Genomic DNA, 24,678 nt, shown 5'->3' on the forward strand with positions numbered 1-24,678 from the left:
CCCACAAAAATATGAAGGGAAAACGTAAATTTTTGGAGGAAAAAAATAGACATGTTATTTGCGAAATCCATTGGCTATCATTCAGCAAACAGAGCTCTACCGAACCTAGACAAGTGAGTTCAGCTCTCTGAGAAACTGTGATGCATAGTGATCTGTTGATACTCTTTCTTCGAATGCTAGATTCTTCCATTTGCTAGCAAGAGATATAATATCTTAGGCACAAATATAACTGTATATATGTACGCACAATTCCACCATTTCAATGCAAGCGAAATTTTTACCTAATATTTAGTCATTGTGGACGATATATCTAATGGGATTTATGCTTATGTCTTAAACCCATAAAGTATGTTTAGCTCAATTTTAATTAAAATAATTATCATTTCTTAATTTTTATAAAAAATAAAAATTATTTCAATAAAAATAAATAAATATTATTAATTTTTATAAATAAAAAATTATTTTATATTAATTTTAAAATTTTTGTTCATAATTTTAATAGGGAAAGTAACCTCTAGAGACCTAATTTTGAAAAGGGAAAGGTGTCAGAGTCGCAACATGCTCGTGAAGGATTATAAGTGGTTGTGCAATTCCCAAAATACCACTAAAGCCAATTTAAGCTTTGGTCTCCTTTTGTTTTGGGAGGAAAATCAAGTTACATGATTTTATTAAGAAATTATATTATACATTCTGTGAAAAAAAATATATTGCTGCAATGTGACAATAAATGGAAAATTAATTAATGTTGGAAAATATTAAAAAATATTAATTTTATTCTTCCATAAATTCATTTGTTTTGAATTGTAAATATTTTTAAATTTTCTATTATAAATTTTAGTTGTGTAATGAGCACATATTTACACAATTCTTTTATGGGTTTGAGAAGATAATTTTTAAAAAAATATATTTATTTCCATAAATGTTAAATTTTTATGAGAATCCAAAAATTAAGAAAATATTCTCTTCAGAAACAAGGGGAAAGAAGTTAGCTTTTATAGCTTCTCCCTTTGGAACTTTTCCAAAATCGGAAGCATGGAATCAGAGCATACAAAAAATATATCTTACATTCCAAAGTCAATGTGGTCCGATCTCAGTGAGTCAATTATTAAAATTTATGTACCAATATTTAAATTAATTATGCATAAATATCAATAAAAATTTTTAATTTAATAATTATTAAACTCATTATTTTATGAACTTCAGATTATAGTGTACCGTATAATCTTTATTGGTTTAAAATTACTTTTTATATTTTATAATTTTTTCCAAATATTTTATGTGTGTGGTCTTAATTTGATTTTTCAAAAGGTTTGTTTTAGAAAATATTATACATTAATTACTCTCTTTTTTGCAAACCCTGATTTATAATCTCTTTGTCATTTGCCAGTGCCAGGAGAATAATGGCCCAAAAGAGAAAAATTACAATAAAATCCTTCACTTAGATATTATAGTGGAAACCCAACAAGTGCATAAAATTAAAAATATCAATTTAGTGCTTTTTCTTTTTTAAGTATATTCTTCGCACTCCCGGCTATGTACTTCTCCTACAAGCTTCACAATACGCAATTTGGCAGCAAGCAGCTTGAAAAGAAGCACAACCCTCTCTTCTGCACAATAAACAAAAAAAAAAAAAAAAGCAAACTTTAGTACAAAGTCAAAAAGATATCAGCCTACAAGACTATGCTATGAGCATTATAAAGAAATCAAAGAATGAGAAAATCAGCTATGTAAAATTGCGAAAATTCTTGTCCGGATTGATATAAATTCGTCAAATTTCATATATTTACCGATTTAGATAAATTTTTTTAGATAAAAAAAGTGATCCATTATGAATTTAAGAGATATGAATGTGTATTATATGTAATTGTTTTTATAAAAAATTTCACATTTACGTGTTTTAAGCTCACATAGACCGAATTTTAAATAAGTATTTCTCCAAAAGAAGCTTAGGGCATGCATGCATGCCTTGTTGGGCTTTGCGTAGAGAAGCTGTGGTGACAGTGTGTACAAGTCTTCGTCAACAGGCTTAGGTGTTGGCCTGGCCTTCGCAGGATTTGGTTGAGGAGGAGCGGTGGGGCTCGGTGGTTCTTTCATGTCATTAACCACCCAACTTTTCTGCTGCTTTTTTCTCTCTTCTTTGACACGGGATTGACGTACTTTTGCCTGCAATACCAAGAATTTCCAAGCTTAATCATCATCCCATTTTCAAATCTATAATTACGTATTAACATTTAACATATTCTTCCAACAATACCAACAATCACTTCACTTCACTTTGGATTTTCTTTTGAAATTATATTTGTAATTTATCATTCAATCGATCACGTAAAATCGATTCCGGTGATCAAGCCGGGCTATGAGCTATACTACTACCATATCTAACAATATGCGACCATTGGGAAAGCATTCCTAAAACACCCTTTTCTTGTTTGTTTTTCAATTCCCCATATACAAGCTATCGAAAGCATTTCCTTTGCTTGTTAGCTTCTTTTAATGAATCTTTTCTTGTCTTTTTCTTTTTCCTTTTTCCTTTTCTTTCTCGTCTTCTTTTTTGTTTTGTGTTTTACGCTGCTTGCTGCTAACTTTCATGAATTATTCAAAAATTTCAAGAACAAGAAGAGCATTTGAGAAAAAGAAGAAAAGAATCTAGTAAGTATAATTACCCTCCGGCGAGGAACAACAATCATGGCCGGCGTTACCACATCATTCTCATACAAATCACCAGCAACATATAAATCCCGATCCTCTGAGTAACTGTAACGAATCAACCCACCTTCTCTAGCAGATTCAAAACACTGAGTGAAAGGAAGATCATCCTTCCAGTCCCAGCTCCCAAATGCAGGTATATTGTTCCTCGAATAATAATTATACTCCTGCACAACGCAAAACCCAGAATATTAACAATCTATAAGAAAGAAAACAAAGAAAAAAAGATCAAGAGAGCTCACTTCCATGAGGTTGAAGCAGCAGATGAGTCAATATGAAAGTTTTTTTTTTTTTTTTCAAAATTTAATATCTTTTGAAGCTGCTGAGCGTGGACACACAAACACCATATATATAGAAAAGTTGGTGATGGTCATGGAGGAAGAGTAAAAAAGAAAACTACTCAGATAAAGAAGCTTCACAGTAACAGACAGAGAGACAAAGAAGTAAGGAACGTATTAAGGAATAGAAAAAGAGTAAGAAATGTTACTTTTTTTTCTCTTGGGTTTCTTTCGATATTCTGTAATTTTAATCTTTAAGTAGCATCAGAGTTTTGCTTTACACGGTTTGTCGCTGATCAGATGAATATCCCAATGCATGATTAACATCAAAGGGTAGTTGTGTTTTCTACTTTCTTGGAGTTCTCCATTCTCCAGCAAGAAATAAATTAAAAACCCCATCAGGAAAATTTGAGTTTGCAGCTTTTGCTTTTCCTTTTAAACCCCCCCACGCGTACCAGAGACCTGCTCAGGATTTATAAGGAATAAATTAAAATTGTATCCACCTTTAATAAACAGTTGAGCTACTGACACCGAGTCTGCAGTCGAACTCTCACGGGAGAGTTGAGTACAAAATTTATCAAAATTTATTATGCAAACTGATCCATTAATATGGAATCTAGCTCACAATCGAACCGGTTAGGTTAAGTGGAATCTAGACTCATCAGAGAAAAAATTCAGTTTATCTAACGAGATGAAAAGTAGGAGAATAAATTCAGCTATGTCACGACTCTACCAGTACAAATATTAGAAAAAAAATTAAATAGTCTTTGTAACGATGGTGTACGTGTGGTTCTATATAACAGCAATAGATAGTACTGTAATAAAATAACCGTTATATAATATTAAAAAATAAAAAAAAAGGAATAAAAGAGAGATATTTGAACCATTCAAATTAAATTTCCGTAAAATCCCACATCTCACATCATCAATAAGTTTTTAAATCTCATCATAAAATCCCACATCTCACATCATCAATAAGATTAAAATGGCTCAGGTCAATTTTTTTTCTTAGAAAAAAAAAATGATTGTTTATGAAAAGTTGAATTCATGTGATTTGTTGGTTTCAATGTAAAATATTTTATTTGATTTTAGCTTAATTATAAGTATTATCTGCATATAAATTAATTTAAATTTATAAGCATTTTTAAATTTTAAATTATTACATATTTAATACAAATTGATGTATTTAATTAAAAATAATTTATAAACATATATATATGAACCATTAGCAATAACAATACCTAATTGAATAACAATAGAGATAGCTTCAAGGGATTAAGTTAAATGTTGTGATAATATAGAGAGGGAAGGAGAAATTGTAAGGGGGTAGCACAGCAAATAGGAGGAAAATAGAAGAACTATATGTTTTAGGGATTTAAAGATTATTGATAAATTCTATAATGCATTGAGATTATTTACAAAATTGTAAAATCCATTAGTAAAAACAACGTACGTAAAAATTTGTCATTGGCTGTTTATAGTGGGCATTAGTGCAGATTTGAGGCATTCATTAATTAATTAATAACATAATTACTAGCAAATTAAGAAATCATAATTAATTTACCAATTTAAAATCGCATTATATATAAAATCTCTTATTTTGCAGGACCAATCAAGAATCTTCGATAATTTATATTTTATTTTATTGATATAATACGGCGTATGCATATTAAATAATAGTGATTGTAAAATTATTGCTTTAATATTTCTGAATCAATAATTTGAAAACAGTTGTATAAAAAAATTTACTTTTTTATTCTATACAATAATATATTTTAATAAAAAAATTATTTTATATTTAATAAAATTATAATTTTAATTATATTTTTTATTCACTACTAAAAATAAATAAATTATCTTTATATTCAATAGTGAAATTAAATGTAATAAATTTTAAATTATTGCTATTTACTGATAATTACGGTAAAGTATATAAAATAATAATTTATTATTTTTACCTTAAATTTATTTTTATAGCAGTGGTTTAATCTTTAATACTAAATTTTAAATCATCATCTCCCAACACCATAAGTTTTTCTAATTATCTTTTACCATACAAAATAAATACATTAAAAAGGCTTATAGTGCCAAAAATGCATAGGAACAAATTTAATATCAAACCCATCAAAGCACAAACTCACTCTATAAAATGCCAAATCCAAAAATATAAATATAAAATATGGCCTAATTTTAAAAAATGGTACTATTAAAAAATAATATTTTAAATTATCGTCGCTCTTTGTTATAATCGATAAAAATTTGTTCATAAATCGATTCACATTCAAGTATAAAAATATGTAAAAAATCAAATACAAATGACACAAAGTAAAGCAGAAGAAAAAAATGATACAATTAGAAAATAACATTTTAAATTATCGTTCCTTTTGTTATAATCGGTTAAAACTCATTTAGAAATCAATTGCACATTCAAATGTAAAATGAAAATCATATAAAATATTAAATGCAAATAGCACAAAGCAAAACAGAAGAAAGAACAGAAACGACTGATACCACCAGAAACAATTTTACCATCAATCTACCACCACCAACAGAAACAATTTTACCATTAATCTACCACCACCAACGTCTATCCCTTAGTCACATTTAGTGAAAACATACCCATAATAAAGACATACAAATTGAAATGGCACAAAAGTAGAAAGAAGTGGAAGTTCAACCCAACCACAACGAAGCAAAATAAACTAAACAGATACTCCCACACTAACTAATAATCAAAATTACTAAAGAGAACTTGATTTACCGAATTAACACCATCACACGAGGTAAAGAATGTGATAGAGCTCAGTCTAATTGGAGCTAGTGGGAGCATTGATCATCAGAACACCATAACACGAGGTAAAGAATGTGATAGAGCTCAGTCTAATTGGAGCTAATGGGAGCATTGATCATCAGACGCATCGATGCAATCCCGAAATGTTGATGTCAAAGTCGATGAACCCTCCTTAGAGTAAAAAATAAAACACCCTAAAAAAATAAATAGATTCAAATTTTATCAGAATTTAAAATAAGAGCAATAGACGGAATAAATTTAAAACAAACCAAAACTATACATGGCGGGACAGAGAGAAGGCAAGAAAGTCAAAGACTCATTTTCACCGATCAAAGAAATCCTCACCGAATGATCTTTGAATTTCTCTCTTTCTCTCTCTTTTACTATCTCTTCTGTAATTTTTATTTATTTTTTTATTATTTTAAAATTATTATTTACTTTTATTTTTTATATTATAATAACGTATAAATGAATTATTACAACTCTATTTAATTTTATTTTATTTTAAATAAATCTCTTAAAATATTTTTTAATATTTAATAAAAATTAATATTTTCAAAATAAATATAATTAAAAAATTTATCTTTTTTTACTGTATATGAACAAATAAAATGGATGAAAATTAAGACGGAGACATTTTTTTTTTTCGCAACATAGACGTTCGCTTTAATTTTCATCGATGGATGTGCCCAATTACATTCTTGCCATGGGCCATCATTTAGGCCCATGAACATTACCCAGCCAGAATTCCAGCTTTTAGGCCTACTTGTAAAGAAACTTGCAAAATAATTATTTCAATTCTAATTTATAAATTGATTAAATCAACCTATAAATTATAACTATAATTTAATTTATTTATTTGAAAATATTAAAGTTTATAAGATAAAAATAGTTAAAAAAAGGCAGAGGAAGAATAGTTTTTATTTCCATATGTATAAATTAATTTGACTAGTATTTTATGATATTATTCTTATCTATTTTTAAGATATTATTAAAGAGTTGCTTTTATTTATTAATTTAACTAAATAATTTGCATTAAATTTAATGAATTTAAAAATTATTTATTAATTTCTAATACAATATTTATATATTTATTTAATTTAAAGTTAAATTATATGGACCTGATTTAAATAAGTATTTTTATTTGGTTGTATAGTTGCCATCAACATGATCATGCATCAACTTGGATGATCTCATTTTGAATAGCAGTGGCAGAGGAGATGAGATTGGAAAAAATGTAGATACGTTGTCGTTTCTTACATTCTTTTTAACTATATATATGAAATAAATGTCTTAACCACTTTGGAATATTGATAGGCCGTTATTAATACAACTTGGGTGTTTGGGAGAGGGAGATGAAGCTCGTGAATTATGATGATATGTTATCTGAGGGCATTTTTGTCTTTTTATCATTCACTTATGAAAAAATATACGAATTAAATAAAATGACTGCTTAAAAAAAATTAAAATTAAAAATTAAAACTTTTTAATATAATTAGTTTTTTTAATATAATAATAAATATATTTAATTAAACTTTAGGAAATTCTTAAGTATAACATCGCAATTCTCATATTTTTATGTTTGGAGAAAAAATATACTTAATTTTATTATTTATTTATTATATATACTTTCTATTATTAAAATATATTGTAGCCAATTAAATTTAATTTTTTTATTATAATATTAAATTATTATATACGGATGTAGGTTTAATTAAAGTTTATTATAAAAATCATCAAAAATTGAAATTAAGGATATACACAAATTTTCCTAAACAATAGAAATTATATATAAGAAATTGTTTAATGTTTCTTTTTCTTGCAAATAATAAAATTTTCAAATCCTAGCATTAATTAATAACACTTCCCATATGAAATGCTAGTGTAAAAAAAGTTGGTGATAATTGTTTGTAAATATAAAGGGGAAGAAAAGAACTTTCCACCAAGCTAAAGACAAGGCAATATTCCCTCCGATCCGATCTCGACAATCTACGTCAGCGGTGGCCTACTCCCACTGGAGAACAAAGCCAAATTCTGAACCGTGAACCTCATCCTGCCAATTCTCCTTCACGGGTCCCCAATATCTTCATCGCCCTCTGTCTCTATAAATAACAAGAGATCCATCTCCATGATCACCACCGCAGCAGGACAACATTAAACACAAGAAACAAGTGCTACGGCGACGTATTAGATGATGGAGAGAGCGTCAGCAGGGAGGTGGGTGGTGGTCATGGTGGTGGTCATGGCGGCCATATTTGAAGGGACAAGGTCGTTGAGCTTGTGTGACATGAATGAGGATGGTTTATTAGCATGCAAGCCATCAGTGAGCAAGACAAATCCAGTGGATCCACCATCAAAAGAATGTTGCAAGGCCCTTAAATTTGCTAACTTGACGTGCCTGTGTTCTTATAGGAATTCACTGTTGTTGCCTTCTCTTGGGATTGATCCAGATCTTGCTTTGGCTTTGCCTGCCAAGTGCAACCTCACCGCTCCTGCCGATTGCTAATTAAGTCTATGTTCTTTTTGTTCGTATTCACACTCTATTTTGAGAAAAATTCTTAGAGAAAAAAAAAAGGAAAATGAGGAAAAATAAAAAAAAGTGATTTTTTTATTTTCCGTCATTTGTTTGTTTTGTATGTTGAAAAGGAAAATTAAAAAGAAAAAGAGAGTTTGAATAATAAAGTACTTATTTTATTTTTTTATTTATAATGGAAAAAATTATTTATTTTTTTAATTTATAAAATTTTCTTTGAAAATAAATTATTTCTTATGTTTATAAAAATTCATTTGAATAGGATATACGAATAAAATTATAATTATAGTTATTTATGGTTGAATTTCCCACTAATTTTAAGAAAACGAGAGTAATTTTATGCAGAAATTTTCTAAGAAAATTGCATAACGTAGTTTATATTCACATTTGTTAGTTTTTCAAAAATTAACTAAAATCACTAATGCTACATTTGCAATGATTCTTAATAAGAATTTAAATAAATTATTATAAAATTATTCATAATATTTATTTATTTTAAATAAGAAAATTAATAAGAAAAATTAATTAAATTTTTATAAAATCTTTAATTTCAAAAGAGAAAGAAATTGTCGAATTAAAATGAAAATTTATGTTCTAACCAGAGTCAATCCATAATTTAAAACAGAATTTTATCCTTTTTCACGACATACCTTGCTAGTTGAGTTGAAAGAAAACTGATTATGATTACTTTTTTTTTAAAAAAATTAACAAGTTAATACTTTAGCGTATGAGCTGAGGTTGTCTAGGTTGATGATTTCTGATGATCTGAGATCTAATGGAATAGGGTTTTACAAGGGTTTTGTATTACTGAATAAGGCTTAAGCTTTCTGAGGAGGGAACTCCTCTTTTATATATTGTCTTGCTTGCTGGTGACGTGTAAAGGTCTCTCCAGGATTGGGCCACGCGTCTCTGTCATGCGGATTCGGAGGTACTAGGGTATCAGCCGCCTGCTCCATGCGTAACGGCCTCTGATTCTCCTCGTGCGTACGTTCGAGCGGATCTATCAGGCTGTCTGGTGAATATTATTCTGGATCCTGGGCTGGGCTGAGAGTTGGGCCGGATGCTAAGCCTGAGTGGAGAGAGCCTGCTTCGTGCGGGCCGGGCAGACTTGAGTGAGGAAGATGGGTCGAGTCCGGCCTTGAAGGTTGGATGAGCCAGGCTTGTTATGTATATCAGGTGTGTGGGCCTCTATGTCATGGGCCTCGGGCTGTGGTCAAGCCCCTGGTCCGGGGTGAAGGAATCCAGCGGTCATCAATTTCCTTAACTAAGTGAACTATAATTAAACCTATTAATAAGATCTTCAATGATAAACAAATCAAAACCATAGGTAGCTAAAATCATAATGTGATAGCACACAAAATCAGCAAACAATGATGAGATTGAAATTTCCAGTTAACAAGAGTAGAATGCCATGTGGGTAATGGGCCTACTAGTGGGATCAGTATAGAAGTTTGGCAATGATTTGAATGTAGTGAGTAGTAGAAGCAAACACAGCAAGGATTGCTACATATTCCTCCAATTATTTCCTCAGCTTTTCCCCACAAGCTTCCCCAATTGCCTTTGGGTTTTGCCTTTTTAGTAAAGTAAACCTAGTATATGCATAGAACTCCTCCCTATTTTGATTTGGATTTTACACCAAGCATTGTCTAATTGTCTATCATTGCCCTAGCATATGCTGTTTTCTCATCCTCTTCTCTTTGCCTTGTTGGTGTTCTTCATAAGCTATCTTCTTTTTCAGATTTGTTCCCTTCAACTAATGAGAAAGATCAAGCTAATCATTTTTTTTTTCATCTATCGAAATTTAAATTCAATATCTCCCAAGAAAACCACTCTAGTACCAATAAATTTAAAACGACTGATTTAAAAAAATTAAAAAATATATATATAAAATACCATATAATTTTAATCATTTTTATTTTAGAATCTATTATTTAAATTGTATTTTATGGTATTTTACTATTAATAAATAATAATAATTTCTAAATTTCATTAAAAAACACTAGCATAATAAATAAAATATAATTATTAATTAATATTTTTTTTATATTTAAAAAAATATTTAAAAAATATAATTTAGTTTTCTTATTTACACTTTAAAATTTTATAATATCGAAATAATATATTATAATATAATTTTTTATATCGATATTTTTTAATCAAATTTAAGAATTATTATTATTATAATATATTATTTTTATATTAATTAAATTAGTGATTTTAAAATAAAAAATTGATAAAATCACTTTTAAAAAAAAAAAAAAAGATTCTTGATTTATTTAATAATCATCACATAAAATCTAGAAGATTTTTGTAGTGTAGAAATGAGGAAAGGGAAGTAAGAAACGAAGGTCGGTTATAAAGACAACAGAACTTGCTTTACCAGTGGCACCACAAATACACATTCACACCCTTTTTTAGGTCTCATATCTCTCTCTCTGGTCCCTCCGTCACATGTCTTTTCCTTTTTTTATCTCCATAACCTAGTTTAGTTAGAATGGAATGGAATTAATTATTGGATAAAATTGTACATTATATTGTCTTAACATTTGACATGTTTCTCTTTTGTTCTTTATTTTAAACTTTTGTTGATTTTGTTTTTTTACATATATTAAAAAATATAATATTTTTATTAATTTTTTAATTATATTCATTTCAAATTTTATTAAATATTAAAAGATATTTTAAATTTTTTTTTAAAATTTTTATAAAATTAAATGAAATTATAATAGTTAATTTATAGATTATTATAGTATAAAAAAGAAAAGTGTATGATAATTTTAAAATAAAAAAATATATATTACGGAAAGAATATTTATTATAGTAAAATTTTTTTATAATAAAATTTTATTTTATTAAAAAGTTAAAAAACTTGGAATGACCATCATATTCTAACTTTACAAACTCCGTTAGCCCATCCTATAACAATGGTATGCTAACTTTTTATAAAGTTATTAGATTTTAAAACATTACAACAAAATTTCTAATGAGTAATCAACCATGCGAAATCAAATTTTGAAGAGTTTACATTTAATTTATTATAATCCATAAAATTATAAAAAATAATATTTTAAATTTTAATAATTCAAATATCTATATATTCTAAGAGTTTAGTAAATTGATCTTTGATTGATAAAAATTTATGTAAATTTTTGAAATCATTTCTTTTAGACATCTTCAACTCTATGCACCATTTACACTATTTTGATACTTTGCATAAAAATAGTGCAATATTATCTCCAACCGTCTGCATCATTTTTAACACCAAAAATAATATTTTATTTATATTCTTCTCTCTTTAATATTATATTATTTATTTTACTTTAATTTTATTTATATATTTCACTCAAAAAATTCATATAATTTTATATATTCACTTTAAATATTTATATATTTTATATTTTTATCCAATATTCAAATATTTAATTATTTTATAAATAAATAAAAAAAAATATATTAATTATAAAAATGTATTAATTAAATAATAAAAAAATATAAAATTTAAATTATATTATAAATTTTAAAAAAAAGAAAATGGCGCTGCTACAGTATCATGCTATATTTAGCGTTTGGCGTGATACTGTAGCGCAACTCTAAAATTCCGTGAATTTCGGCGTTGCATTAGAAGGTCATCTCCGATGCCAAAATATTATTGACTTCAATTTATTTAACAAGTTACTTAAAAATAAACCAAGTTGACAAGTTTTAATTAGTGAATATTGTAAAACTTAATGTTAATTTATTTACTAAATAAATTTAAAAATTAAGTTTAAATTTATCTCGTATAAAAATTAAATTCAATCCAATTAAATTTTTTTCAAATAAAATATTAAATATCAAATAAATAATTTAATTTGTTTATATCCCTCATAATCTCTTGCTCCATTCTTCAATAATAGTCAACTATTCATATGTGACAGTGCCTAGAAAAGTCTAATATATCGTACAGGTCTTGCTTTTTCAAGAGAATAAGAAAATAAAGTGCCTAAAACATTAAAACATTTAGTCCTATCGATTAAAAGGCATTTAACTTGATCCCGAGTTATTGGATTTAATCCCGTTCTCATTATTCTTAAACATGGTTTAAATGCTATTAGCATGAAAAACAAGTAATTATTTTAAATCATAGGTTCTTTTTTCAATTTCTTTATTTAATTTTTACACGATGATGATAGTGTCTGGTATGAATTAATTATTTTTATTTTAAATAAAAATTATTTGAAATTTTATAAAATAATTAATTTCAAATGAAAGGATAGAGAAAAAAAATATGAGAGAAAATTTATATTAAATAAAAAATTTAAATGTATTATATATATATATATATTTATTTATTTATTTGCCGACTCCTCTAATCTTTTATACTTCCAACTTAAAAAATTTAACACTTGCTCAAAAGTTTAAATTGAATTATTTCAACCAGTCTTAATACTGAACCGGCCTTCAACTGCAACGGAACGGAAGACGATTCAACTTTTCAAAATGCAGATGAGCTTTCTCCGATGGGCCCCCCTCTCAGTTTTCAAATTGGCTTAATATCTTCTTGTTGCTATGTAATTACCTTATTAGCCTTACAATTTTCTTTTTTTATTATTACTTTTAAGTTACATTTCTTTTTTCGCATATTGTTTCAGTTGATTGAATTTTAAATGAATTATTATTATTGTTATTTCCTTTGCGGCAATCGAGCCTTTTAAATGTTGATATAAAAATAGTAATTATTATTAAAAAAAGATATAAATGTAAAAATAGTAATTATTTTTTAGGAAGAAAAATAATATTAATCACTCGTTATATTTTAAAGATTCACTCATTTATTTTTAGTGCATATATATTTATTTATTAAATTTTTATTTATATATAGTGTAAGTGTTGTATTGTATATTACTTTTTATCATGAAAAAGAAAGAAAAAAAAAAAAGAACGCTCGTCGTTTCGGTAAGTGGCCGTTGAGGATAGATTAGTCATTATTTGAATTTGGGGGCGACAGGAAAGTCCCATCGCCTATCTAGTGGAAAAAGGAAGGGGACAAATTGGTCATTATTTGAATTCTTCGAAACTCCAACAGCTCCCACCCCGTCCCCTTCAAACTGAACTCACACAGTAACAGAGGGAGGGAGAGGGAGAGGGAGAGAGAGAGAGAGAGAGAGAGAGAGAGAGGCTCAAAGAAACACCCAAACACGCTGCTTTTGAGAGGGGGAGATAGAGAGAGAGCAGAAAAAGGAAGAAAGTCTGGTGGAGATAAGGAAGGAGAGGAAGAGGAACACTTCTTTCTCTCTTTCTTTATATTTTTTCATTAGAACAGAGAAACAAGAAATTGTATCAGGTTTAAATTTGTTCAAGAAGAAGAAGCAAAATGTCAGGTTACGTTGGCATTATTGTGTCAGATCCATCGCTCCAAAACCAGTTCACTCAGGTGGAGCTGCGGAGCTTGAAGTCTCACGTAAGCTTTCTATGGAATTTTTCAAATCTCTCAATTTTTTTCTTTTTAATCTGTTGTGTGTTCTTTTGATTCTGTTCTGTAACTTTGCTTTTGTTTATCAAAATGAAGTTTATGAGCATGAGAAGGGAGAGCGGGAAGCTCACGCTCAGAGACTTGGCTTCTAGGATGTCCAGATTGAAAGTAGTAGGAGAGAATCTGACGGAGGAAGAAAGAGCTTCTTTTATTCAAGATTTGTATCAAAATCTCGACGATGAGGTCGATTTCGAGTTCTTTTTGAAGGTGATCACCTTTCACTTACATCAATTAATTTGCTCTAGATTTCTAGTTCAGATTCCTGTTTTTATGCTTGTGTGAGAGAGCAGATTTTATTTTTGGTATTGTTTGACACGTGAATCAAAGCGATCTTGAACCCGCAATTTCCTTTGTTTTTCGTTTGTCTGGTGTTCTCGATTTGAATTGTTCGTCAATGCCACTGGGTAGCAAGTTATCAAATCCAACATTGGCTGCTTGGAAATGAATGGAAGAACAGAATTAAATACTTGAATCTTCAATCTGCTGGCATATTTGTTTCCTGTAACTCGGTTTCTTCAAAAGGGGCGATCAGAACGCAAGGTTCTCTTTGCCTCATAAAAAGGAGAACTTCTAACCAATCAATTTTGTGTTTAAAAGTTTTTTTTTTTTATCACTTTGCAATATCTTCCTTTAGTAAATTTGGAACATTATTTGTCTGAAAAATGATTAGTGAAATTAGTACGTCAAGTAGGATATTATGCATTGTGTAGCCTTTAGAAATAAAGCTTATATTTAGTGGGAGGTTAAAGTGGAATTTGTAATCACTACAGGTATATTTGAAACTTCATGCACATGCCAATGCAAGAACAGGAACTGTTGCAAAGAACTCATCAGCATTCCTTAAAGCCGCCACCACTACATTGCTTCACACCATCAGTGAACCCGAGAAGGCATCCTATGTTGCTCATATCAATAACTATCTAGGAAAAGATGACTTCTTAAAGAAATACCTCCCCGTTGATTCTTCGACCAATGATCTCTTTGAGATTGCAAAGGATGGAGTCCTTCTCTGGTATTATGCTTTAGTCTCATTATTAGAGTTCTTTTTATTGATTTTGTAGACTCCAGATGGTGGAGTAGTATTTTGAAGCATTCTTCTTCAATGCAGCAAGCTTATCAATGTGGCTGTGCCTGGTACAATTGATGAAAGGGCTATTAATACTAAGAGAGTTCTCAATCCATGGGAAAGGAATGAAAACCATACACTCTGTCTCAACTCTGCTAAGGCTATTGGATGTACCGTAGTCAATATTGGGACCCAAGACTTCATTGAAGGAAGGGTATGTACAATGGCGTGCTGTATTTTACTTCATCCCTTATTCACTTGAATGAGTATTAACATGATTTTGTATGAACTTGTTTCAACTAACTGTGGTCAATGATCATGACATCCTGGGTTTTTCAATTGCAGCGCCATCTTATGCTTGGATTGATTTCTCAAATCATTAAGGTAAGATCTCAAGGAATTTTCCTAAATTTTAGTTCGATTATGTATTGATGATGATGGTTTATAGAGTTCTGAAATACAGTGCTCATAAATAGCTGATACTGAAAGCTCTGTAACTTATATGGCTTTGATAATTGATATTCATAAAAATCTACGCAAATGTGAACTATAAGATGTTTACAGAATTTTATTGGACATTGTTTAATCTATTCAGTGGTTATGATGTTTTAGATACAACTCTTGGCAGACCTCAGTCTGAAGAAAACACCTCAGTTGGTGGAGTTAGTTGATGACAGTAAGGTATATGGTGTTGTTCTTTCAGTTATATTTTCCTGAATGATTGGTTTAAACTTCAAGCTACTCTTACCTTTATATATTTCCATATGCATAAAGGATGTGGAAGAGTTGATGAGTCTACCACCAGAGAAGATCTTATTAAGATGGATGAATTTCCAGTTGAAGAAAGCTGGATACAGGAAAATAGTCACAAACTTCTCTTCTGATGTGAAGGTCAGTGTTTGTGGATTCTTCATGCTCATAATCTGCTAACTCCCTTTTGAATATCATTTGAGCAATAAGTGAAATATTTTAATTTACACTCTAGAAACCTGAGATGCCGATAATCCTCAACGTACCAAAACTTTTACTAGTTGTACTCAACACCAAATGACTTTGAATGTTTGACTGATAGGTTTATTGTCTTCTGCAACTGATAGAGACTAAAACCAACGAAGGAAGGATGTGCAATTCTTGGATAATAGTTTGTTGATTGTAGAAACAATAGTTAAATCAATATCACTATCATATGAACATAACCCATCTTTTATATTGATACTTGATTTTTATCATGGCTGTAGTTCATTTAACATAGATTTGGGTTTCATCAAGTCATAGCTTCAGCTGTCGTAGTTTTGTAGTCCTTATGTGGACTTAGTCTGTAATATCCATCCTTTTGTTTTTTTTCTCTAAGAATTTTTCTTTTCTTATATTTTTGTACTCATATTTTTTCTTTTTCTATGTTGAGTTGAACTATGTATGTATCATCTAATGAGTTATTTATCTAATTGAGTAGTCACTATCTTCAGATTCATGCCAGTTGCATCTAAATTCTATAATATTTTCCCATTTGCTTCCCTTTGCTGATGCTAATTGTATTATGGTAATTTTATTATAATACATCCTCGGATTAAGCTGGTGTCTAACTTTAGGATATGCTACCTGCAGGATGCAGAGGCTTATGCTCACCTTCTAAATGTTCTTGCTCCCGAGTATAGCAATCCATCTACACTGGCCATGAAAGATCATTTTGGAAGAGCAAAGTTGGTTCTTGAACATGCGGATAGGATGGGTTGCAAGAGATATTTAACTGCAAAGGACATTGTTGAAGGTTCACCAAATCTCAACCTGGCGTTTGTTGCTCACATTTTCCAGCATAGGTGAGGATAGACACTTCCGTACTCAATGGATTTCATGCAAATTATTCACAGTTTGTTCACAGAAATTGATGTGTTCATATTACTTATCTGTCTGAAATTGAATACATAAATAACTTACGACCATTTCTCGCCTGCAGGAATGGGCTGTCAACCCAAACTAAGCAGATATCTTTTCTTGAGACGCTACCTGATGACACACAAATTTCTAGAGAGGAAAGGGCATTTAGATTTTGGATGAATAGTCTTGGGAATTCAACCTATATTGACAACGTCTTTGAAGATCTCAGAAATGGGTCAGTGTTAGCTTATAAGTGTTTTTTTTTCTTTTTTCGTAAGATCTTGCTGTCATGGTGTTTTATTCATACCTTTTGAACTTAAAATACATCTAAAAATTACCCACTTTTTTTTTGTCAAAATTACCTCCTTGTTAAAATAGAAAACTTCCAATGGCTTTATCATAGTTAAAAACCTGGATCTAATACTTTCATCCTCAATTCAAACTGAGGCTGAAGTGCATTCTCTGTCGCTGTGCAGGTGGGTGCTTCTAGAGACCCTTGAGAAGGTGTCACCAGGGATTGTTAATTGGAAGATTGCAAATAAGCCTCCAATCAAGTTGCCATTCAGAAAAGTAGAAAACTGTAATCAAGTTGTAAAAATAGGAAAACAGTTAAAATTTTCCCTGGTTAACATTGCTGGGAATGACATCGTGCAAGGAAATAAAAAACTAATACTGGGTACGTTCTTTACCCAACGAGTACCATTATTCAACAAGAGCATTTACGGTGAATTTTGTGAAGTTAATGTTTTGGTCAATTCTTAAACTCTGCATAAAGTTTTTCTGGTAGTGTTATCAGATTTGAACTAATGTTTTCAATTCTCTTTAGCTTATTTGTGGCAGTTAATGAGATGTAACATCCTCCAACTTCTAAAGAATTTGAGATTCCACTCTCATGGAAAGGAAATCACTGATGCTGATATTTTAAAATGGGCCAACACCAAAGTGCGTGGAGCTGGAAGGCAGAGTCACATGGAAAGTTTTAAGGTATCGTTCCGTTGCTGACTTCATTGCATAGCAAAGAAAAAGCATTATCCAATACATGCATCAGCATTTTGAACTACTGGAATTGATTAAACATAACAAACCATTCCTTGAAGCTTGAGTGCATATTACTTTTGTATGCGTGCATTTTTGGAGAATGCATGCCTAAAAGTAATATGCATTCCTTGAGGTTTAAATTTTCCGAAAATGAATCTAAAGAGAAGTACTGAATCAGAAGCATTAGATAACTTGTGCAAGATGTTGCTTTCTTCCTCCTCTCCCCTAAGACTGCTTGGTTATTCAGACTGCAAGAAAGATCATCTTAGATAGTGGATACTATCAATTTTCAACTTTAACTATCTGAATTTTACAGGATAGAAGCTTGTCAGATGGCATTTTTTTTCTTGAGCTTCTCAGCTCTGTTCAGCCTAGAGCAGTAAATTGGAGTCTCGTCACAAAAGGAGTAACTGGTACGTTTTCTTCTAATCTCATGCGATTAAAGTTTCCATGTGATGATCTTGACAATAATAATTTCTTAGTTCTAATATTATTTATTATGTTGTCCCTCAAAACTTGGGAGCAATCAGATGAGGAGAAAAAGATGAATGCTACCTACATCATAAGTATCGCAAGGAAGCTAGGATGCTCAATATTTTTGCTTCCTGAAGACATAACGGAGGTATTCTTCATCAACAGGACTTGTATTCTTAATATGATTATTCTATGGTGTTAATTTTTCTTTTTTTCAGGTGAATCAAAAGATGATCCTTACGTTGACAGCAAGTATCATGTATTGGTTCTTGAAACAGCCTGTTGAAGAGAAATCAAATGGAACTTCAGATAGTGAGACCATCTCAAATTCAACAGTAGACGACTCTGCCTCAGAGTCATCGTTAGAAGAGAATGGAAACCTGTAAGCAGATCATAAATTTTATATCTTTTTATTTTATTTTATTTTTATTTTTACTTCTCCCTGAATCAATTTGTTAAACTTGATTGAAAAATGTCTGTATGAATAGGGAATGAAGTGTGCTCAAAGCAAATTTTGCAAGCACATACATACGTATGCGAGTAGTTTTTTACTTCAACGCCCTTTTGTCAAAAGAAACATCTCGTCTAAGTTCGGCCTTTGTGAATAGAAGCCGTAAATAACTATAATATAACCTTCTATTTATGTCTTGGATTACAATAAAAACCCTTTTAAACCACAAGTTATCTATAATTAAATCTATAATAATTCTTCAGCAAACTACTTTTTCACCGTGTACCACGAAAAGCATTTTAAGCACAATCCCCTTTCAATCTTGTTGCGAAGTGAATAATGAAATATAAGAATTAAATAAAGAAGTAAATCAAGTAAAAAAAAAATCAGAAACTAATTTCTTAAACCAATAAACCATTTGATTTTTTTAATTATGTCGAAAATAAAGGATGAAAATAAAGAGTAGATCTACATTGATTTTATGATATATATTATTTTAAATTTATTTTTCCTTACCATTTCATATTATCCTTTTTTTTATATTTTTATTTTTAATATTTTTTTATTTATGCATGAGTGTTCTAAATATATCTTCTTTATAATATTTGATTAGTGTTATTAAATAAATGAGAGCTAAACACAGTATGTTTATAACATTAATATACATTCACATCCATGCTGAAAGTGTATGCGTGTGTTAATAATGAAGGAGAAAAGTGGAAGAAACGGACTCGGCGTAAAAGTGTTCGAAAAGAAAATCTTAGATAGGTTTAAGGAAAAATGTATAATTTTGAATAGAAATAATCTGTTTTACATAATATGACGTATGCCTTATAATGAGTGTAAAAAAAATCTAAAAATATTGACAAAAAAATTTTAGAGACCATTTTGAGGCTCTAAACAGCGTTTTTAGACTTTCTAATGGGTTATTATGTAGTCAAAGACAAGTAATAAATGTAGATTTTTTAATGAACTTTTTAAATTAGGGTCTTAATAGCGATTCTGACACTCGCAGTAAACGTTATGGCCAAAACGTTTTTTACCGCTCAATGGTCGCATTTGAGTTGGTCTGCCCATTCTAAATATTATGACCCATCTCATTCGCATCCGTCTCCTCCGTTAGGAAAGAATTCATCATTGAGTGGAGCAGGAAATTCGGATACAAAGAGTATCAGAGTCATGATACTTGGATATGTCCGCCACATTAAATGTCTTGGAAATAATCATAGTATTTGGAAGATCTATCACATAAGTGTTGTCATTGATGCAAATGTTGAATACAGTCCATACTTCTTAGGTTGCAGCTCGTTGTATGTACTAACTGGGAACCTCTCCTTGCGCAAGAACACCATCACTGCATCTCCAACCTAGAAGACTTCTTATCGCCTATACTTATCTGCAATTTGCTTGTACTTTGAGTTTGCTTACTTCAATTTCTGCTTGACTTCCTTCTGCACATCCACAATCTACTCAGCCATGTGCTTTGCTGGAATACTAGCATCTATACTTTTTGGCAGCTTGATCAAATCTAATGTATGTTGTGGCACATTAGCATAGACAACAGAAAAAGGTGAACGACCAAGGGCACTATGGACCGCACTGTTGTAAGCAAATCTTGAGGAAGAATAAGATCCAACTGCTTCGGTTTATCTCCACAAAGGCTGCGAATCAAGTTGTCTAGGGTCCGGTTGACTGCTTCTGTAATACCCGGCTAGACTCCGGTATCGGAATTCCTACCGTCCGGTGGAATTTGGGTGTCGGAAACCTCTAGAAGGGTAAAAGCATGTTTTTATAAAATGTTTTCATGTATTTTAATGTTTTAAGTATGATTTTAAATAAGTTTTTGCATGAAATTTCTTTAAGGAAAAACCCAGGTTCGGCCGCCGAAACTCACTTTCGGCCGCCGAACATGCATGGACTTTGGGAGGCACGTTAGGCCCCCGAAAGTCTAAGTGAGGGAAGTGCAGGTTCGGCCGCCGAACCTTATGTTCGGCCGCCGAACATTTGCATGGATGCGGAGGCACATTCGGCCCCCGAACGTGGCCTGGCCAGCCACTATAAAAGGGTCCCCTTGGTCCGCACGGGCGAGCTTTTTCTCTCCCATTGTCGGCCAAGGTGAGTCTCCACCGTTCCTCCCTCGATCTTGAGTGTTTCCTCTAGATCTTTCATGATTTTAACAAGTTTATAACTTTGTTTTGAAGATTTGTGAGCTTTGAGCAAGTTTTGAGTGCTTGGAGGTTCAAAGAGCTTAACCTCTCCATCTCCAAGCTAGGATCGCTTTCCTCTCGTTTCTTCAAGAGGTAAGGGTCGATCTTGAACCCTTTTTATGTTTTAAACAAGTTTTAAGTAAGATCTATGGGTAGAAATGCATGTTAGGACATATGTTGTGTTTATGGGTTTAAGTTGTGATGTTTGAGCAATGTAGCTTGATTGTGTGTGAATGAAGTGTTGTAGATGGGGTATATGCATGTTTGAGACCCCTAGGAACTTGTATGTGTGTTTTGGTTGAGAAATATGCATGATCTATGGTTTTGGGAGGCAGGAGGTTCATTTGAACCAAGTTTCTGCCATTTGGCAGAAACCAGGTTCGGCAGCCGAAGGGAGTTTCGGCCGCCGAACCCCTCTTGTGAAGGCAGCTTTCGGCTGCCGAAGGTGCCCCCGAAAAGAGACTTTCGTCTCTGTCTGGCACTTTCGGCCGCCGAAGGTGCCGCCGAACCTAGCTGAGTTTCGTCTCTGTCCAGGACTTTCGGCCGCCGAAGGTGCCGCCGAAGGTGCCCTGTTCAGCCATTTCATGCATATTTTCTGTGATGTTTTCATGATGTTTTAGGGGGTTTTTGGGGGATATATTAGAGTTATGTTTATATATGTTTGGTCCCTCATTGGAGTCCACCTGTGTAGGTTCGGACCCGAGGAACCGAGGACCCCAGCAGTGAGTGAGCTGCTTCAGTGTCTGGTCAGAGCTAACCAGAGGTGAGTGGAAACAAGCTTAATGTTTTAAATCAAATAACTGAATGTTTTGAGCATGCTTCACGCATCATGATGATATGTAATAGGCTGATTGCATTAGTTCACGAATATGTTGCATTGCATTTTCCTTTGTGGTTGTGGGTGAATGCTGTATGATCCAATTAGTCCACGAGACTTTATGTATGATATGACAGGAAGACCAGGACCCCATGCTACGGCCTGGCACGAGACTTTATATATGTTATGACAGGAAGACCAGGACCCCATGCTACGGCCTGGCACGAGGCTTTATATATGATATGACAGGAAGACCAGGACCCCATGCTACGGCCTGGCACGAGACTTTATGTATGTTATGACAGGAAGACCAGGACCCCATGCTACGGCCTGGCACGAGACTATGTTGGGACTAATTGGTGACAGGTTCACCCTTGATGTGAATTGTCTGTGATATGATGCATTTCATGAAAGCATGAATTTTAATATAATGTTTTTAGTTTCTGCTCACTGGGCTTTTAGCTCACCCCTCTCCCCTAACCCCCAGGTTTGCAGGTACGGGATTGATAGAGAAGAAAAGAAGAGAAAAGTCATATGTATGTAATAGCTAGAGTATGTGGACATGACAAATGATAAGAATGTAATGTAAAGTTTATGTAATTATGTTATCGAGGATAGAGTTGTGCTTGACCATAGTATATGTTAATCCCTTGGTATGTACATGATCTTATTTTATGATGTATATGTGAACCAACTCAACACAGGATATATATTGCCCATTGAGGCTTTGATGAAATCCCACAGAGGGATTAATGTCTATGTATATGATGAATATAGTGCATGCACAGGTTGAGTTTGGTATATGAAGAAAAAGAAAAGTTTTTAATTCTTATGTATGTTTGTTGATCATGTATGGGATTAAACAGGTAAACAGGATGTATGTAGGCTTGCTACGGGTTCCGGCGGCCTTAAGCCGACCTGAATCCTAGCGCCGGTAGCGGTCCGGATTTCCGGGGCGTTACAGAGTGGTATCAGAGCCCTAGGTTCATATGGTCGGACCTAGAGTGTCGGGCTCATAGAAGTTATAAAAGGTCAAGCACAATAGGCAAAAGTCATGTCCACTAGGATAGGATGTAGAGTCCTGTCTTGCTATGATGATATGATATGCCATGATAAAATGCATGTGCATAAATGATGTGATATGTATGTGATGAGGGTTCATGTGTGCCCACATGAACCATTTAATGCTAATGTTTATGTGATGTTTGCTGTTTCTCAGAAAACAGGATGAGAGGAACCCGTCGATCTGCGCGATTGACTGGAATACCACCTCAGGACGAGGGCATTGATGCCCGTCCTTCAACATTGCCTAGGGCAATGTCAAGTAGGTCCAACAGGGACCGAGCAGTGAGAGACCCTAGAAGGTCTTTAGATCTGGGAAGAAGCAGATCAGTCAGAGGAACAGTGCAGGGAGGTATGTCAGAGGATATGGGGGATCAGATGGATGTTGATCAAAGGAGGGATGGCAGTTTGGGCGTCAGTATGTCAGAAGAGGGTATGGGAGAATCCCAAGGAGGCACTCAAGCCTCGGGATTTGTTCAGCCACCTCACTATCCGCCCTACACCCAAAATCCCGGGTATTCGATGGGAGGTACATCGGATTACCCTAGTTTTAACCCCTACCCCACACAGATGCCATACCCACCATACTACCCTCCATATCCACAGTACCCAATGTACCCACCTCCACCATACTATCCAAATCCAGCAAACCCTACCCCAGGGGATGCTGTACCTCCTCCACCACCAGCACCTACATGCCCAGATACCCAGATACCTCAGCCTAGCTCATCTGGGGGAAGTAAGGCTAAAATGACAGATTACATGAAGTTGGGTGCTCCCCAGTTTGAGTCAGGTGATGACCCGTTTGTATATTTGGAGAAGGTCAAGATGATCACAGAGGAGATTGGGGCCGATGATAGTAGAGCCATTCAGATGGCTGGTTTCACCTTGAAATGCAAAAAGGCCCGTGAGTGGTTCAAAAACTATGTGAAGCCGAGGGTGGATAGCCTATCGTGGGAGGAGTTCGCTAATGAATTTGCAGGATGGGCTTTCCCTGATAGTTCAAGGGAATTAAAGATGATAGAATTCGAGCAGTTGAGGCAAACCGATGATATGAGTGTAGACGAATATACTGACAGGTTTATGGAGTTGCTGCCTTTTGCTGGGCAAGACCTTAGCACAGACCAGAAGAAGTCGAGGAGGTATATCATGAAGCTCCATCCCAGGTATTCCTCCTTGGTACAGTCAGCAGATAGAGAGAGTTTTCACGCCATAGTAGACATGGCTAGGAGAATGGAGGCTAGTGCCATCGTTCAGGGGACAGTCAAACAGACAGTGGCACAAGCTTCTGGTTCTAAAACTCCGGGTGGGGGAAGGTTAGATCCCTCTACCTTGAGTGCAGCAGCTTCAGGCAGTAAGAGATGGGGTAAGCCCAAGGGTAAGAAGAATAAGTTCTGGAACAAGGTCAAGTCTAGTCTGGGGTTTGGCAATGGTTCTAGTTCTGGGGCAGATAATGCAGCTTGTGCGAAGTGTGGTAGGCCACACAGGGGTTTATGCCGGTATGGGACGACGACCTGCTACAGATGTGGGCAAGAGGGGCATATGTCATGGCAATGTCCTAAAGCAGTTCCTACGGCACAGACACAGCAGACAGCTTCAGGAAGTGTGGCACAGCCAGTAGCTCCAGCTGCTACACAGGCCAGTGGCAGAGGCAGAGGGAGAGGGTCAGCCTCTTCTTCAGCAGGATTCAGAGGTGAAGGTCCATCAGCTCCAGCCAGGATCTTCACCATGACGCAGCAGGAGGCTAACACATCCAACACCGTGGTGTCAGGTAATCTCATCATTGGGTGTTCTGATGTGTATGCATTAATGGACCCGGGTGCATCTCACTCTTTTATTGCACCGAGAGCCGTTCAGAGGTTAGGATT

General features: G+C 32.9%; 3 protein-coding genes across 5 annotated transcripts; 2 read left to right on the forward strand and 1 right to left on the reverse strand.

The window, feature by feature from the left end:
• Positions 1-1,372: 1,372 nt before the first annotated feature.
• On the reverse strand, positions 1,373-3,200 carry LOC110630405. 2 transcript variants are annotated; one of them, XM_021777890.2, is made up of 4 exons: positions 2,949-3,200; positions 2,664-2,873; positions 1,914-2,163; positions 1,373-1,607 (listed from the first exon to the last, which is right to left on the reverse strand). In XM_021777890.2, exons 1-4 carry the CDS (start codon positions 2,952-2,954, stop codon positions 1,507-1,509), a joined length of 567 nt encoding a protein of 188 aa, XP_021633582.1. In that variant the 5' UTR covers positions 2,955-3,200; the 3' UTR covers positions 1,373-1,506. The 2 variants fall into 2 exon arrangements, with proteins under 2 accessions (XP_021633582.1, XP_021633584.1); XM_021777892.2 differs by having other exon boundaries at positions 1,966-2,163; positions 2,949-3,178.
• A 4,529-nt stretch (positions 3,201-7,729) lies between these two features.
• Positions 7,730-8,382, forward strand: LOC110630369 (putative lipid-transfer protein DIR1). The gene has a single exon (XM_021777828.2). The coding sequence runs from the start codon at positions 7,967-7,969 to the stop codon at positions 8,279-8,281; it is 315 nt and encodes a 104-aa protein (XP_021633520.1). The 5' UTR covers positions 7,730-7,966; the 3' UTR covers positions 8,282-8,382.
• Positions 8,383-13,363: 4,981 nt separating this feature from the next.
• LOC110629465 (fimbrin-2) lies at positions 13,364-18,830 on the forward strand. 2 transcript variants are annotated; one of them, XM_043949246.1, is made up of 15 exons: positions 13,364-13,748; positions 13,857-14,027; positions 14,591-14,832; positions 14,929-15,100; positions 15,232-15,270; positions 15,499-15,567; positions 15,661-15,777; positions 16,492-16,703; positions 16,841-16,996; positions 17,238-17,485; positions 17,588-17,745; positions 18,116-18,212; positions 18,330-18,421; positions 18,492-18,655; positions 18,762-18,830. In XM_043949246.1, the coding sequence occupies exons 1-15, from the start codon at positions 13,662-13,664 to the stop codon at positions 18,766-18,768; spliced, it is 2,031 nt and encodes a 676-aa protein (XP_043805181.1). In that variant the 5' UTR covers positions 13,364-13,661; the 3' UTR covers positions 18,769-18,830. The 2 variants fall into 2 exon arrangements, with proteins under 2 accessions (XP_043805181.1, XP_043805182.1); XM_043949247.1 differs by having other exon boundaries at positions 13,367-13,748; positions 17,238-17,437; positions 18,492-18,830.
• Positions 18,831-24,678: the final 5,848 nt, after the last annotated feature.

The sequence above is a fragment of the Manihot esculenta genome, chromosome 13 (assembly GCF_001659605.2).
Source record: "Manihot esculenta cultivar AM560-2 chromosome 13, M.esculenta_v8, whole genome shotgun sequence".
Classification (NCBI taxonomy): Eukaryota; Viridiplantae; Streptophyta; class Magnoliopsida; order Malpighiales; family Euphorbiaceae; genus Manihot; species Manihot esculenta.